This window comes from Mytilus galloprovincialis, chromosome 12 (assembly GCF_965363235.1).
Source record: "Mytilus galloprovincialis chromosome 12, xbMytGall1.hap1.1, whole genome shotgun sequence".
Taxonomy (NCBI): domain Eukaryota; kingdom Metazoa; phylum Mollusca; class Bivalvia; order Mytilida; family Mytilidae; genus Mytilus; species Mytilus galloprovincialis.
This window is the reverse complement of record NC_134849.1, coordinates 66,237,385-66,255,919: the sequence shown is the minus strand read 5'-3', so window position 1 is coordinate 66,255,919 and position 18,535 is coordinate 66,237,385. Positions and strand designations below refer to the sequence as shown.

General features: G+C 31.8%; 2 protein-coding genes across 2 annotated transcripts in view; both read right to left on the bottom strand.

The window, feature by feature from the left end:
• LOC143053737 (uncharacterized) overlaps positions 1-855 on the bottom strand; it is a 69,709-nt gene extending 68,854 nt beyond the window's left edge. The window contains exons 1-2 of the mRNA XM_076226520.1: positions 750-855; positions 62-148 (exon numbers count right to left, since the gene is read on the bottom strand). Of these exons, the coding sequence (XP_076082635.1) occupies positions 62-148; positions 750-789 (127 nt within the window). The 5' untranslated portion in view covers positions 790-855. The remainder of the gene's footprint in view (positions 1-61; positions 149-749) is intronic.
• Positions 856-878: 23 nt separating this feature from the next.
• LOC143053736 (uncharacterized) overlaps positions 879-18,535 on the bottom strand; it is a gene marked incomplete at its 3' end in the record, with an annotated part of 72,064 nt that continues 54,407 nt past the window's right edge. The window contains exons 22-34 of the mRNA XM_076226519.1: positions 17,263-17,441; positions 13,922-14,003; positions 11,688-11,876; positions 10,976-11,311; positions 9,907-10,056; positions 8,383-8,730; positions 6,591-6,707; positions 5,946-6,311; positions 4,535-4,657; positions 3,176-3,514; positions 2,756-2,851; positions 1,445-1,780; positions 879-988 (exon numbers count right to left, since the gene is read on the bottom strand). Of these exons, the coding sequence (XP_076082634.1) occupies positions 879-988; positions 1,445-1,780; positions 2,756-2,851; positions 3,176-3,514; positions 4,535-4,657; positions 5,946-6,311; positions 6,591-6,707; positions 8,383-8,730; positions 9,907-10,056; positions 10,976-11,311; positions 11,688-11,876; positions 13,922-14,003; positions 17,263-17,441 (2,771 nt within the window). The remainder of the gene's footprint in view (positions 989-1,444; positions 1,781-2,755; positions 2,852-3,175; positions 3,515-4,534; positions 4,658-5,945; positions 6,312-6,590; positions 6,708-8,382; positions 8,731-9,906; positions 10,057-10,975; positions 11,312-11,687; positions 11,877-13,921; positions 14,004-17,262; positions 17,442-18,535) is intronic.

Here is an 18,535-nt window from a genome sequence, read left to right as displayed (position 1 = left end):
TATATAAATATATTTATATACATTTTTAGTGAATGATTACGAGTTTAAACTAGAGACTGACCTGTGTCATTTACTCTGATAATATTACTGCCTGTAAGTCTATACTCGCAAATCCTTGGGGACTCAAAGTCGCACGAGATTGAACCAGCTGCAATTAAGCAATTGAATCAGATAAAAAAAGTGTAATATTTTATAGCTCACATACAAATAGACTTTTAAAAGTTGATAGATACAAGATAACTACTTGAACTGCAGGATACCAATTATCATGATAAAATGCTGTTCAGATTTGTTGTCCTTGAAATAATATTTCTTTTATATCATGTGACAGTACGGATACTGTTTTATTTCAATGTGTTGCTGTAAACATAAAAAAAAAATTTGAAATTAAGGTACCTTCACCTTCACCATGTCTATTGTCTGTTCATAACATTAAAGAGCTTAACAGTCTAGGTAAATACCTTTATTTAGCTGATAAGATTCGTTTTTCATAATATTAGACTTATATTTCATTATCTATACTATTTGTTGTCATTCTCCGTCATTGATACAAACTGTTTGTAATGTATAAAACATGTATGTAACTATTCACTGATATTTGTATATGTAAATTCTGTAAGCTGTATTGCTCCTGAATAAAAGACTATTATTATAAAGGCTTTCAAACTATCACAAACTGAGTTTGTGTGATATCAATAGATAACGATACATAAATCCTAACAATTCGGTTTTCTCAGTAAAAAACTTACCACACGACTTTTCGTCGCTACCATCATAGCAATTGATCATTCCATCACATACATAGGATTGCGGAGTGCATTGCAGTCCAGATGCACATCTTTGTTCACCAGTCTCACAATCTTAGTAAAAAACTTACCACACGACTTTTCGTCGCTACCATCATAGCAATTGATCATTCCATCACATACATAGGATTGCGGAGTGCATTGCAGTCCAGATGCACATCTTTGTTCACCAGTCTCACAATCTGCAAAATTTATTGTATTTATTTATTGTAAATATTTGTTGGATTAAAGTTTGTTTTATACCTAGTTTAAGTGTTATTGGGAAGAACATGGCACCAGTAGCATATGTTAAAAATAAGATACGTTCAAGCAGTAGTAGATGTCAAAACAAGGACCCCATGACCTTACTACTTAGTGGCAAAGCAAGAAATATAGCACCATAAGTAAGTGTCAAAGCTGTTGGTTTTCCCGTTAATATGGTTTAACACTAGTCATTTTTCATAGCATACTGTTCGGTGTGAGCCAATGCTCCGTGAAGAAGACCTTAATTTGACTGATAATGGTTTTTCTTTTACAAATTTTAACTTGGATGGAGAGTTATCTCATTGGCACTCATACTATATTTTATTATACATGTATCTACTAACTATTGGTTTAGGAAATCTATATCAGTGATTGATTAATCAAAGCACACCTACCAACTTGAGAACAATCTCCTTTTGAGAGAGTAACATTGTCGATTCCTGCTTCCACACTCCCGCCTACATTTGTATTAAACGGTTCCAGAAGAAATACAAGGAAAGTAAATGTTTCCCTTGTCTGGTAAAGAAAATGTTTCCAATTATCTGCCTTTTGTAAACTGATCTTCGTCGACTCGGAGTTTCCGCGATAAAGTATAAGCGTTAAATGTGCATTTGAACTTGCGGTAAATATGTATTTGAATTGAACACACTGGATATCATCAGTAAAATTATTGCTTGGAGATACCAAAGCAGAGCTGATTAATCTAACGGGAGTACTTTTCATGTAATAGTCTGTAAAACAAGATAGAATAGATTAAACAAACAATTGAGTGAACATGATAAAGTATAAATAAATATAACCCATTGGTTAAAGTATGTTTTGTAGGAGACTGTTTTATGGACAGGCAACACAGTTATGACAGACGATTTTGATAAAACAATAATAAATGAGAATTTGTGTCTGATAACCATATTAAGAATTTAAGAAATTATTTCAGTAGCACTAATTAAGTTGTTTACAACTGAATTTGTATTCCAAAACATCGTTTTCGGATTTTTATGAATATCTTGAAATGCTAGCCTGAATGATAAATGGTTGTAATGTTCCAGATAGAAGGTCAGGAGTATCCAATTCAAACAAAATAGTTGATTAACAATTGAACATAATAATAAGTAATTATTTGATAGATAATAAATAAGATACACTTGCAAAGTAGCTAGACAAGTCCAAATTCTTTGTTTATTTCTCTTTTTATGTGTAGTTTTCATTTGATCTTTCACGATTTCAAAATGTCTTTGGTGGTATTAATTCAACATTCAATTGATGGTGTTTACAAACGAATGAAAAAACCCATTTAAAAATGAAAAGTTCACACCTATCATTTCGACTTCGTTTTTTATTAGGCCTGCCTTATGTTTGATTTCAAATAACTCATCATCGATACCATGATTGAAATTTTGTATTTGCAATAGACGCGTGTTTCGTCAAAGGAGAGTTTCTTTTAAAACAAAGAATTGTCCTTGTAAAGCAAGAAAAAGATAGTCCTGTAAAACCACAAAATAAAACAATATGATTTCTATCTTAAAAAGAAATAACTCAACTTAGGTATATAAAACTAGACAATATTGTGCATGAATTTAGTTATGATCTTAGATATGCAAATAACTTTCCGAAAGTGCATGTCTCTATCAAAGACAAAAATCTTTTTTAGTTCCTAATATATTTTTTTAGTTCATAATACTAAATATTATTTTATTTTAACATACCACCAGTCCTTGCACCATATGCTTGTCTTTCCCAGGCACCAGACGAGTAATATCCGCACAATACTGCATCATCAAAATCGCATGTCACTGACTTAGCTAAAATATAATCAAACACTTGCTTTCACAGCACTTTGTACTAAAAATCTTAAAAACTGATATCGTAGAAAAATATTAAAACTGTTGCAATTCAGTCACAAGGAAGAAGAAAGTGAAGTGAATTTCTATCATTTTTTTCAATGCGTATCTTTATTAATTAACTAAAATAGTATTAATTGAAATCCGAATTATTTTCCCTGTCCTAAATGTTAATCTAATAACGGAAGAAATTCACAAAACGGCAAAGTTGATGCCAACTTATAAAATGGGCGTGGCGTAATGAATAAAACTGTTAACTTCCAAATTGTAAACCTAAATAATTACCTGGACACGCATCAGATGACAACACAACATCATCAATGTAAACATCAGCATCACTGTTTGATGATGTACGTCCAGCCTGGATCTTTAGGCTGACTGTCTTTGAAGATGATATAGCTAAGCAATAATTCTGCCAGGCAGATATATACGGACTTGTTGGCATTACTGATGTAAAATTATCCTCACTGCTGATTGAAAACATCAAATTTCTTTCGCTTTTCCAATTTTCAATTAGATAATTGAAATGGATATACCTCATAGACGATATAAATTTGCTTGGAAACTCTATCAGCGCTGTATCGCCTATCTTTCCTAACGAACCATTGGCTAATAAAAAGTGATCTATAGAAATGAAAATAATTAGTTACCAATGTGGCAGTAAAAAACACTAATGGTTAAAATCAGCAAAAAGACAGAATTACTGACTTAAGGAGGTAAAATAAATCAACGAACATTTCAATAAATCTGGGTTGAAATCATTTCTACAGATATAGTTTTCAGTTTATGATCCAGTTTTGGCAACCATTGCAGTAATTATTCTATTATAAAGGATATTGACGATAGTTATCAAAGGTACCAGGATTATAATTTAGTACGCCAGACGCGCGTTTCGTCTACATAAGACGCTCATATCAAAATATTTATAAAGACGAATTACGTTAATTGATCAATTGAAGAATACGTAACAGTTGAGGACAAGTGGACGTTTGTGGTGACGATGTAACCATGTTTATATATAACAATACAGTACAGAAAAAATCAAATACAGACTTCGTCCTATATCTATATACATGTAGATAAACGGACAAATCAATCCAGCTGTAAAGTCTTAGATTATTATCATACATACTCTATGGCAAAGAAATATTTGAAAAATATCTTTTATAGACATTGGAGGTTGTTTTCCTTTACAAAACTCACCATAAATTGTTTTACAATGTTTCAAGTGTGTGTGATTTCTATACAGTTTAATATCTTGAAATGTTTTTTGATTTTGTTTCTTGTTTTATGGTGTTTTGGATTGACATTAATCTACACAATACAGTTTAATGAGAACTTATTCTATCACAAAACTGTATAATAGTCAATTTTACCTGTACACTACATTCAATTTAAGAATATGAAACACAATCAGTGTTATTTCCCTATAATACATTTGTCTAAATCGCAGTTAGTCAAAGTATAATATGACACTGTAAAAGTTGTTTCATATGTTAACCATTTCTTACAGATTACTGTTCCAATTTTTTTTAATCAAAACGATGATATATAGTTTTTACCAGCTTAGTAAATTGGCACATTTATCTCTTTCTCTGATTTTTATAACATGTTCACTTGCATTGTTTTGTATTAAACTCTTACTTCCTATAAGTCGTTGCTTTGTCCAACTGTAGGTATGCTCGGTAGGACAATTGTCTGGTGTAGTGATATTATATCCGCATGAATCAGATGGCTCAAATCTACACATAGATTCATAAATACCTTCTGTAAAGATAAACTTGTGGTTGACATGAGGAAAGATAAACTGAATATATCAGTTCAATTAAGAAAACATAATTGTTTTTCTATGAATGACATCTTCGCTAACTCAATTATTTAAATACATGAAAATGGATATCACTCAGGATATAATTATAACATTTACATTGTACTCAAAATCTATATAGTTATGTTATGAAAAACAAAATGTTCAAAACACACATGAATTCAAGCACTATGCATCAGAAAAATGATTAAGGCAAATATTTTTCAAGTCAGCTTTTTGCCTCTGAAATGCCAAAAATATTTGTTTTATTATTTTATTTGGTTTCCAAGGATTAGATTATAGCAAAGAATTTCAATTATTTAGAATAATATTTGGTTTTGAATAAGATATTGACAGTAAAACATGTTAAAGTTTACTAACAAAAAAGGTATGACAAAAACGTGAAATCTAAATCGTATCCTTATTTGAATTCAAGTATTGTTTCGATACTACATCTGAAGCTCTGGGGATTATGAGTACTTTTCTGAAAATGATAAAATATTCAAAAATTTTAAGTATAATTGACAGCTACGAGCAGGTCGACTAATATGTATAAAATTGACTCACTAATCATTTTTGCTGAACATTTTACAAGTAGGTAGATTTCATAATTAAATGTTAAAAACGTCGTTTTGAGGTAACATATCCCGATTAGAAGTCGATCGGCAGTTGTGGCTAGTTGTGACTAATTGATATTCCTGTTGTTCTTATCTTGCTGATTATGCTTTACGATTTCATTATGTCTATTAAAGTTTGCAAGGTAATAAAGAAAAATGCAAATCTAGCCAATTTAAGGGAGTTGGCTTCTCATTTTCAAAATAATAAACTTTTCAAAACACTAGCATATATTGATAGGGGATTAGTGAAGGAATCAAAAGAGCAAAAATAAAATATATAGGTCACCGTGCTTGTTTTCGAGATATTGTCATTGAAATTTTGGCGGGAAATATTCTCTCTTGACTTTTCTTAACTTTATCATTGACAGGTTTTAGTCCTCAAAGACTATTAAAAAATAATTAAAATTTTATAAGACTTTAACAGACAGCTTATTATTATACATGTAAAAGATTTATGTAAAGAAAAATGGAGGTCACCGGGCAAAATTCGTTAAGGCATTCAAATGGATAAAACCAGAGGATTCCGAAAATCTGACAAAAATTCCAAAACATTACAAGCAAGCTTCCTTAAGGTTGATTATTTTTAAGTTTACGATAACGGAAACGTGTACGTTTATGTAAAAAAACTCACCATGACAACCAAACATTGAAACATCAATATTATCAACTGCAGTTAACTGACTGTTCGAGCCCCTGCTTGTATGTACAAAGATGATAGCTATAGTCCCAGTTACTGCACCTAAATTTATACATTGTCTTGTCCATCGATCAGCTGGGCTTGTTGTTGTATACAGGAAATTAATATCACTGTATTGTATATCATACATAGTATCATTTCCAGACAGGGTATTGATATAACCAATCTCAAACCTGGTGAACTGAGTATTTAAGTAATCAAATGAAACACTTTCGCTACCAAGTGCTTGAAAATATTTTGAGAACAGGAACGTTTGTGTACCTCCTGTTGAATTATCACTCATAACATAGAAATAATTTCCTACAAAAGAAAAATCTACTTAGTTATATATTTGATGATTCTGTTTTAGATATATTTCAAACGTTTAAAAATTATTTGTATATAGCAAGAACATTAAAAGATAAGTTGTTTCGTTGTATGAATCATTACTTGATATATACATTGATGTACATAATATAAACAAACGTAAACAATGACAGTGTCACTAACCAACTATTTGCGAAGATTTTCGGTTTGTGAATAGTTTGTTTGTCAATTAAGGTTTTTCTGATACAAATGATTTCAAACAGAATGTATTACCCATAGTATTGTCACTTGAGACTTCAGTACGCTGACCCTTGACCCATTTCACTCCATTAGTACTTTGAATAGTTGCAAAGTCACATGTTCCGTAGGAAAAGTCACATGATGCATTATCTGAAATAAGATAAACATAGAGTATTGGAAGTAAGTATTCAGATACATATATAGATATACTATGTTCCCTGTTCTCAGGATATTTATTATCAGAATAATCTTTTACGCTCGCATAAAGAGGAGGGGGGGGGGGGGGTGACGCGTTCTAGTTTTAAATCAATATATTTCTTTAATAATTTGCCAAAATGTAATTTATATCATGGCTTTCTCAAATATCGGATCAAAAGTATATTTCACAGGGCCTTTTTGAAGCGTTTTTAGATTTTCTATAGGTTATCAATAGAAAACACAATTTTTGGAGATAGAAAAAAAAGTAAACATTGACATTTTAAATAGATATTTCATGACATTAAAAGAAAAAGTAAGGACAACAGAACTCATATTCTTGCTAAGAAACAAATCAGTAAATTCATAACACATTCTAGTATAAAAAGGAGTAAGTTCGGTAAGGGCCATATTTGGCCCCAATTATAAAGTTCCTAGTTACAAGACAATAAAGGTTTTAAGTTGCCTTAAAGACATGTTAGAAAGTTAAACATAAATGTTTTTGTCAAAGTTTAATTCTAACACGCTGATTTTTACATCCAAAAAAGGTCAAGATAAGGGATTTTGTTGAAATTTGACAAAATCAGCTAGATTTCAACCAAATAAAGGACCAGGAAACAAAGAGCGCAGGCGTCGACAAGCTTAAGATTTAAATAAGACATGCGAAATGTATTCACAAACATTATTTTAAAAGATCTTTGTTGTCGATGTATGCGCTCTATGTTACCTGTCCAATAATCTATGAAAATTTACCCATTTTAATTGTTTTTTTTCGTGAAAAATCATTATGAGTACAACTTGTGACGTCATAATGAAACGCAGAAACGTAAAATTTTCAACAAAATGGTTTATATCCTAGCTAGTCCATGTATTGGCTATAATTGTTTGTGATATTGGTCGATAAATCCGAGTTTGAAATTTACGCTAAAAAGGGGCCATTTTTGGACCTTATCGAACATACTCCTTTACTGTATATGAGTTATCTCTACCTAAAAAGTTGAAAATATTGAATAAGAAAGTAGAATCTGTAATTGTAAAAATACAATCGCATAAGTTTTATTAAACGCATATTTTTCTCCCCATTTAAACGAAAAGTCTAGCAAATATATCACATTTGTATCAAATATCAAGACTAATTGTTTAAAAAAAAAAATAATATTACAATCATGAAGATGATGGAAAACACCAGAATTACCTCAATGTGTTATAACAATATAATATATTTAGTCTATATTTGTTTTGTATAAGTAACAAAAGCATTTAACGTGTAAACGGTTCTATACTGCTTTCAGTTGTACAAAATTAGTTCAACAACGGTGAGTGTGGCACTCACATAAAGGTTTTAAACTCGTCTTTCTCTTCAGCCTGAAGAGACACATTTTAACATACATCATTGTTTGAAATAATTTGACCTTTAGAACGTTTCACTTTGACTTTTCCCATTATTCCCTTTTTATCGTTCCAAACTGCAAAACGAATAAATATTGATTAAGTTGAATGTCCTTAACAATTAAAGCACCTAGTGTAAAAGCAAGTCGCAATGCTCCGTGAAAAATATTTATGTATCCAAATGACAAAAAAGCCTGCACATCCTACATTGCCTATAAAACATAAACAATATTAAACTTACGTGGGCAATCATGTTCTGTTACAAGAATGTCGTCAATAGCAATATCACCCAGCATCCCATTACCTCTAATTGCTATGAAAGTAATTTCTGTTTTCGTCCCAGCTGCTATTGTCAGAGGAACACAGACTTGCTCCCAGTCGCTATTCTGGCTACCAGTCAAACTCAGAAGTGTAATAACGGACTGATCGTTTTCGTTTTTTGCTTTTACATGTAATGTACCTATGTCCTTTCCAAACATATGATATTTAAACAGTACATTCTGACTTTCAGTAGAGTTGAATTGAGGGAAATTTAACATTGAAACATCACCAAGGTTTCCAAAACAAGCATCAGCATACATGTAGTATCCTAAAAGGCAATTTTTTAAGACTATGTTTATTTGATTATACGACTAGTATTCGTTTTACTTCTTATTCAATCTATACATTGAGTGTAGTCAAATATTAACATAAATTTGTATATTATTCCACTTTCAGTTTAATAAACGTAACATGATGGTTGTGAAATACACTTATTACCGTTTGGTTTAAACAAGTAGAATCTTCAGATAATAGCATAACAGTTTTAAGAACTGGGTATTGTTTAGAAATTTACATTTATTTCTTCTGTCGTTATTCATCAACTCTAACTTTTGCATGATATATCTACTCGGTCAGTTACGTTATAGACTTATAAGACAGGTCTCATCTTATCATATTTCGAGGGACGACAAACAAACGACAGCATATGGTTTAGATAGCCTAACTTTGTACAGTCATAACATTGATTTAATTCAACCAAATAACGTTTGCACCAATATCTCCTTTATAATATTTTTTTGAAAAATGTTTGCTGTGATATTTTTATGCTATAACCCCGCATTATAAATCCATATGTCAATTGAAAGAGTAAGGTCAATTTATCATTCAACAATTGTTCAAGTGGATACAAATACCTTAGTTCACAGCAAATTTGTCTTATAATAATTTCTCAGCTTCTTTAAACAATATAAAAGAAACATTTTTGACCCAGAGTTTTAAGTGCTAAAATTGAAATCATCTTTAGTAAGTTTAACGGACGCTGATTGACCATAATGTAATATCTGTGTCGGGATGACAACGATATTTATCAGCAACTGTTGTTATTACAATGATTTTATTCTTATCTCTGGTCGAGTAGAATATCCTAACCCTTCCATAGCATCCTTGTTTTTTTGGTGGGCTTCGTGTTTTTAAGTTTTACTGTTCTATTTATGATGTCTGGTATGGTTTATTTTTTTCGTCGTCTTCAGATATATGCCATTTTTTTCATTTCCTCTCAGATTGGTTAGTTTTTAATGTCCCCAGTGTATTTCGGTCTATTCTAGGAAAGAATGTGTAAAAGAGCACAAGAATTTGTATTTGAATCGTTTTCGTTTTTTTTTTTTATCTTTTAATAATGTTGGTTTCTTTTGGGCTTAATATGATTTTCTATTGTCCGTTTGGTATCTCTAAATATATTTTTGGTTTTCTAAAGCACATAATATATAACGTAATAATGGTTTACCGCCATTGGACGTGTCAATTTTCGGTCCAGTTAGTTCTGTAGGTGTTGATCCAGAATGCCTTACCCATCTATACATTTGTGATTGATTTGTTACATCATACCCACACATAAATGTCTGACTAAAGTCACACAATTCTTCTAATATCCCATCTGTTAATAAATTTGAAAATACTTTCAATGTTTAATGTGTGAAAAAAGGTAAACAACTAAAACAATACGTAGGTATATTACGCAATCAGCAAATAAGGGTACCCTAGTAAATTTTAAACGGATACAGACATTTAATTTCGTCCGAATGTCTAAATGTTGCAAAAATGGCCGTCGTTACACTAAGTTAATAAAAGGTTACTTCTCTGAATTAGAGTTAACAGCAAATGTGAGCTAATAAAAGAAAAGTAATGGGTATTTTGGTGTGAAGCAGGATCTGTTTACCCTTACAAACACCCGAATTAATTCCCGGGTTTGTTATTGTGTGTGTGTGTCTAGATGATTAGTCTTCTACATTGTTTTTTGTTGTTGTACGTTTCTTTTGGACTTGCGAGTATGAATATCAAATTTTTATCTTTCGCTGCTCTTTGTCAAATATACAACCTTTAGCATCACATTGAATGACTACAGAACCTCCAAGTTCATGACATCAAATTTGCTTTAAGTTACTTTTGTTTAAACAGGAGGAGTGTTCAGTTATGTAAAAAACATTAATCCTGCCACACTTGGTTGTGCCTCAGTTGAATCCGGCACTTTTACAGTTGTTCTCTAAATGTATATATTTTTATTTTGGACATTACGCAAGTATTGTCTCATTCAAGCAAACATTCAATTCAATTGATAGTAAGCTTAGTGTAACTCTAATAAGTGAGATGACTTAGTATTATAATGAAGAAAAAAAACTTTTCGAGGTTCAATCTTTAGTTGTATTTTGTTTAATCTAACGGTTTTGTTTGATTGCATTTGACTTCATCATTGGTCATCATCACAATATCCAACTCATCATTAATGCAAAAAATTATATGTAAAATAATTAATGCACAATATGCAGAATTCAAAAAAAAATAAATAACGTCCTTACATCGGCAGGGATCCTCAGAAACTGTTACATTGTCTATTGCAATAACACTATTCCCATCACTGCTTGCTGTTGCTATAAATTCAATTGACACGTTTGTGTGCTTTTTAAAAGGAACACATGACAACAGCCATCCTTGATCTTGTTCTCCCTGTTTAAACCATAACGAGGTCTTCTGACCACTGTTCATTATAGTAGAGATATTTAGAGATCCGACATTTATTCCACCGAAGTAGGAGTAGAAATGTAACGTTGATATTGATGATGATGAAAACACTGGGGAAATTAGACTTGCTGAATTTCCCTCTGTCCCATTACTGTTCTGGTAGAAGAAATATCCTAAAAAGATTTTACAATTTAACTTATACAGTAAAGGATATAAAAGCATGTGTATTCCTGACGGCACTATACGATTATCAATAACTGTGAGCTTGCATAAGTATAACAATAATGTTTAGGTTATACATGTAAAATAAATAATTGTTTCTCAAATTGATCTCAAGCGTAAAACAATCATTGGTTTAAAGTGTGTATTTCTTTCTTAACATCGCCTTAGCTGAGAAGTTACAATATTGAAACTCTATTTTGATTTGTTCTGATATTTTTGGAAGATTCAGCCCTGCCTGTTATTACTTCAATCTAGAAATACTTGCTCTTTGACAATTTTTTCAATATAAAAAAGTATCATCTTTTTCAGTTTTAAAAACTAGCTTACCGTAAGGAGTTCCAGAAACATCAACAATAGGTAAGTTCTTTCCATGTGTAAATTGACTTTTATAATTCCATGCATGCATTCCTTGTACTATAGCTATAGTATAGTTACAGGCTGCACTTGTACTAAATGTGCAATTTACTCCAGATTCTTCCTCATCAACCGGACATACAAATGTTGTGGAAGCTGATCCTGAAACATATAACAAGAACGAGCATGTTTTTTAAATGCATATGCTTACAATCAAGTATTGACACTAAAATTAAAAATGGGTGGAAACGGAGATAAGTTAAAGAGGCAAGAACCCGACCATAGAACAGACAGCAGCCGATGGCCAATGTAGGGAGAAAATAACGCACCCGGAGGTGGTTCTCAGCTGGTCCCTAATACTTGATCAATAAGATGTACTAGCATGTTTATGAATTGCCATAAACATATTAAAATAAAATCAGAAGATTTAGCCTACATAGTTCTTATATTTGAATAAAGTAGCATTAATTTTTAGTGAAAATTTATTTTTACGATAATTAAGATATAATTCAAAAGTGTATAATAACCCCTCTCTGTGACTAATGAAAGATCACTCTGGTTAATTTTCCCAACATTTTACAATTATGGCGACATAATATTATTCGGTTTTCATTAATAGTCTTTAGAAAAGAGTTAAGATGTCATATATAGGTTCCAATCATAATTTTTCACTAAAGCTTTTGACATTTTTAAAGTGGTGGTTAAGGTGTTTCGAATTTGTGTTTGTACATATTGTGTCTTGTGTGTGCTTGAGTTAGAAGGTGTTACACTTCATACATGTATTTGTCTTTAGGGATTAACTACTGTAGATAAATTAAGACATTACAGATCTGACATAATTGTATACACCTGTTATAGCTATAAATGCTTTAATTGGTAGCAGGATTAAAGCTGTTGTAGATGTTTATATAATGCCTACAACTTGACAACAGAGTGAATCATGTGCTATTCACCTGCATGTTTTACCTCAAATTAAAAGTAAAGGGAATATTTATGTATAAATGTATTACAAAAATACGGCTTTAACTGTAAACAATATCATGATCTTTGGAATCAGTGTCAAGTAAACTATCAAAGAATACCGGATGTGACATTTTCAACCGATAAGTGAAAAGAAATATCTCATAATATTGTAAAGAAACCATTTTTTAATCAACATACAATAAGCTATCATTCGACGTTGGAAATGTAATTTTAAACCGAATTTTAATATTCTTATATCAAAATAGATCTTCATGGCTGGGGAGACCTTCAATTGTTCTCTGAACATTTGGTTTTTAATTCGATAATTTTTTTGAAATTGAACATAGTGCAATGGGATGTCACACTCGCATACAAATAAAGCATTAATCTAATTAATTATCACAACCTTCGTAATCCGGCGCTTCAATGGAGATTATGAATTAACAATATCACCAACCGTTGTAAATCTATAGGATAGTAATAGCTATTGAATGCTAACTCACAGTGAAGTATATTTGTTTGAACTTTACTAGGCAAAATTCGCGAACAACTAAGCTTTCATAGCTCATACTTAAGGTATTTACACATTAATATGATATAGTATTTAAAATGTATATGCCGCTAACACAATACAATTCGTATGCTTGCATCAACTTACCCAAATAAAGATTTTGGGATGTATAAGTACCCGGCCACGTCCACTTGTATTTTTGTCCATCTGAGGAGTTAAACCTTTTTCAACTGATTTTTATAGTTCGTTTTTATGTTGTACTGTTATACCACTGTCCTATGTTAGGGGGAGGGTTGGGATCCCGCTAACATGTTTAACCCCGCCCCTTTATTCATGTTTGTTTGTGTGTAAGATATTTGTTTTTCGTCCCTTTTTTTATATAAATAAGGCCGTTAGTTTTCTCGTTTGAATTGTTTTACATTGTCTTATCGGAGCCTTTTATAGCAGACTATGCGGTATGGGCTTTGCTCATTGTTGAAAACCGTATAGTGACCTAAAGTTGTTAATGTCTGTGTCATTTTGGTCTTTTGTGGATAGTTGTCTCATTGGCAATCATACCACATCTTCTTTTTTATATATAAAACATTGTGTTACTTTTCTTCATTTTATATCAAATCATATTTTCAACGTACTAGGATTTTCAAATATGTTGGACGCGAGCATTATGAAGGAGACAGTACTCGGAATGATATCAGAACTGTACTTTTAAATATTTAAATGTAATGCTACCTACCGCATGTTCCTCTTGTTAGTTTAATTTCATCTAATGCAATATCACCTGTATAAGATGAGCCACGCATGCCAACAAATTTTACCTAAACAAACATAAGGTATGAAGATCAGGTTGATATCAATGTATTCTTATGTTCTGCAAGTTATGATACATTTATGACCAATCAAAAGATCTTTCTTATTGAAGGATTTGAGTCACAAAAGACATTTTTGCAGCTGAAACGAAGTACATGTACAATGTAATTACCATCAGAACTGAGTGTACCTTGAAAAATCATTGAAATCTCGGTTTTTGAAGTGATATGTTAATATTAATTAGTATCAAAAAGAAGATGTGGTATGATTGCCAATGAGACAACTATCCACAAAAGACAAAAATGACACAGACATTAACAACTACTAGAACACACCCGCGAAATCGCGGGCATATACAGCTTGTGAAATGTTGTAGGATGATTTTTTGTAAAAGATATTATGTATGGAGAATTTCAGAAGAGGTATCAAAAGCCCTCTCCATTTTTCCAAAGTCCGATATTTGTTTCCTTTCTGTTAAATTTTATTATTTTCGTGTTTCTGGCCTCAGACCACAATTATTCTTTGCCTTTGCTACAATGCATCTTTTGGTAAAAGTCAAATTAAATTGAAAATGTCCACCGCTTCAAACATGAAATAAATGTAACTGCTTATAAATAGACCATTATTTCTTTTAGTCTAATAAAATATGCTTCTATGACAATCCATCAGTGTTTTTTTTTCTTTCTTTTGAGAGCCTAATTAACATGCCAATGGTAGGATATGAATCTTGTATAAATGATTAAGAACGACTAAGGCTAATTTGAGTGGTGGTCGGAGGGGTTCTGATCCCGAAATTCCAAGCTTAAAAACATTAAATCCCGAGATGCAGAATTTAAAGAAATTCATATCCCGAAATCCCGAAATCGAAAAATATATTTCCGGAACCCGTAAGGATCAATCCCAAATCCCGAGCTTAAAAAACACCCGATCCCGACGTCCCGATAAAGGTCCTGTCTCCCTCTAATCTCTACCCTATTTTCATTTTTGCCAAATCACTACTTTCACTTTCAACAATAAATGTGTATGCCCCATTTATGGGCATATGCTTTCTAGTCTGTACATCCGTGCGTTTGTTCGTTCGTTTGTCCCTTCAGGTTAAATTTTTTTGGTCGAGGTAGTTTTTGATGAAGTTATAAAATTGAGAATGGAAATGGGGAATGTGTCAAAGAGACAACAACCCGACCAAATAAAAAACAACAGCAGAAGGTCACCAACAGGTCTTCAATGTAGCGAGAAATTCCCGCACCCGGAGGCGTCCTTCAGCTGGCCCCTAAACAAATATATACTAGTTCAGTGATAATGAACGCCATACTAATTTCCAAATTGTACACAAGAAACTAATATAAAAATAATACAAGACTAACAAAGGCCAGAGGCTCCTGACTTGGGACAGGCGCAAAAATGCGGCGGGGTTAAACATGTTTGTGAGATCTCAACCCTCCCCCTATACTTCTAACCAATGTAGAAAAATAAACGCATAACAATACGCACATTAAAATTCAGTTCAAGAGAAGTCCGAGTCTGATGTCAGAAGATGTAACCAAGGAAAATAAACAAAATGACAATAATACATAAATAACAACAGACTACTAGCAGTTAACTGACATGCCAGCTCCAGACTTCAATTAAACTGACTGAAAGATTATGATTTCATCATATAGTCCACTCAACTCGAAACTTAGTAAATATAGTGCCGATGTGGCATCCTTGTACTATGGACACATTCTTGTTTCCACATGTTTTACTTATTTTAATATATGCAATTGGTATGACCCCTTAAATAGTAAACATTTCAAAGAAAACAGACATAATACAGAGAGTCTCTATATATTAAAGTAGTATAATCGTCCTCTCTAAGGAGGTATAATAGTTGTGGTTCTTGCGATCTAAACACCATAATATGGAAAACGCTTTGATTGGCTTATTTATTTTTCCTTTTTTGTTATCTATCATACGATTGGTTGTACTTGTGCGTTTTTCTAACCGGAAGTAATATCTATGACTAAAAGTCAGTCTGATGACGGAATCAATATCCGGACTCCTTTTTTGTCGTTTTTCTCAAAAAAATAACTCAATCTGAATAATCATAAGAATGGATGACAAATGCGACTATGCATGTTACCTATAGAACACAAAGGCATGATGATTAATTTATTGTGGAAGGAAGAGAAGCGACACACAAAATGTGGTCTTCTCGTTTAATAGTATAGATAGGTCACCATACGGCCTTCAACGTTTGATTTTGTTGTTGTCTGTGTACGACATACATTTGTAAGTCTTTTGACATTTTGACATTAAAGTAGTATGGGAGTATAAATTTTGAATGATAAAATATTGTTCATACTTGTCAGAACGTAGTTTATATTGATATATGTACAAAAATATAACAAAAAGGTAAGATCACCGCGGATCAGAGATCTCAAGGTACAGATGACAAAAGGAGACATTTTGTATTGAATATACAGAGGGATCATTATGTGATTAGAAGCAAAACTGAATGAAACTATTGAAAACAGACAGATTTATATAATACATGATAATATTAAAAGAAAAAATAGGGTTACCGTACGTTTTTGTCAGGCACAAATACAAAATATCAAAATTCAAGTTAGACTCTTTCAGAAAACACACTATTTCAGAGTAACACCCTTTTTGAATGCCAATTTATAACACTAAAAATCAAGCATAATAATCTACACTTGAAGTTTAAATCTTAGACATTTGTTCTTTAAAATAAATTCATATTTGGTATCTGCATTCCTGCATCACATTTTGCTAACTGATTGAAAATTTGCACCTTATGTTCTCTGTTTTTACAATCGAAGATGGCGAAAGACGGTCATACTACCTAAAATGTCTAATGTAAAAAAGAAAGGTTCTAGATTTGCTATAAGTGCTATTTTAATAGCTTGCTCGTTAGAGTTCTGAACAAATAATTGCAAGATTATTTTTATTGTTTGTCCAAAATCATAAATCAACTAAAGAGAATATTTGTTTTGTTTTGAAAGACTTGTATCATTCTTTAAAGTTTTTCTCACAATACACAATAATTGCGCTTTTAAATTGTATAAAAGCTTGTTGTTTTGCATAATGTATAAGTATTTATGTGATTTTCTGTACTAGCATCCGTTTCGAAATGCTCTAACTTGATTAAGATGTGTTATAGAAATACATAACTGGACTCATTTATTCAAATATTGTAAAAAGGACTTCAGTACAAAATGAACAGCGGCAAGTTGATTTAAATTTAAAGAAAGAAGAAGTTACCTCTAATCCGAGTAATGGTGATATATCCAAACTAACAAAATGCCAAATATTTCCTTGGTTATTCCTGCTTGACCAGATAACTGTTCCGTTTTGGCTATAACTGCTCACGACCCTGACCTGAAGCTCATTTATTGTATCACCGTACATGTGGTAGTAAAATGATAAACATCTCGGCCATACTGAAATGACAACACACAAAATCATGTGAATTTGTTAAAAATGTTTTTTTCGTATTATCTATACTTTATATGGCTTTAAAGTCTTCCTCGTCCAATTTGCATCGTCTGATATTTTCTATATATTGAAATTTTATGTTCTGGTATAGCACACAAATATGAGGGGGAGGATAGGGGGTACCCTTCTCCCTTCTCCCACCTCTCTTCTCCTTTCTCCTACCCCTCTTCTCCTTATTTTATTTTTTTTAATTTACCGGAAAAAAAGAGAAATATTTTATTTTTTCATATTTTATTTTTTTCTCCAACTTTTTCTCCTTTCTCCCAGCCTTCCTCTCCTTTCTCCTTTCTCCTACCCCCTTTCTCCCTGTCTCCCTTACTCCTGTCCTCCACCTCAAATATGGTAAAACCTTTGCGAAATTCATATTCGAAAAGAAATGATTATTCACTTTTTTTTGTTTAATAGATAAAAAAATATTTAATAAGACTTAGTATGCCTTTCCTAAATATTAATATACTTTACAAGTTTGCATCTGCACATTCAGTTATATTTATGTGTACTGAATGTGTGTTGTTTTTTTATTAACCAATGTTCATAAGTATCTAGAAAAAATGGCAAACATTGAACCCCTATTTGTCACATTTAAATTTTAAGTATCCTATTACGGTTTAAATATTCACAATTAACATGTGATCACAAACTAACTAAAACCACAAATTGTACTTGATATTGCACGAACGGACTGACTGGTGCATAACAGGACAGGGAACATTAGGCCCCTTTACAATATTGCCCTAGGATATAGAAGGTACATTCGTGTTGGCTTTAAAAAAATATGTAAAGGCATCCAAACGAGATGGTTTAGCAGTTTAAAGTTTAATAAAGAAAATGACTTGTTCCAATCATCACTGTTCGACAAACTGACGAAACGAATCTTTACAGATATTCAAACTATGAACATTGGCATGTCAGTTACTCTGTAGGTGCACTTACAAATTACATCAGATGAAAAAAATATTTTTCCAAGATATGTCATATACTGAGAAAGTCTTTATAAGAATTACGCTTAATAAAGACTTATTCAGTTATTGGCATTTAG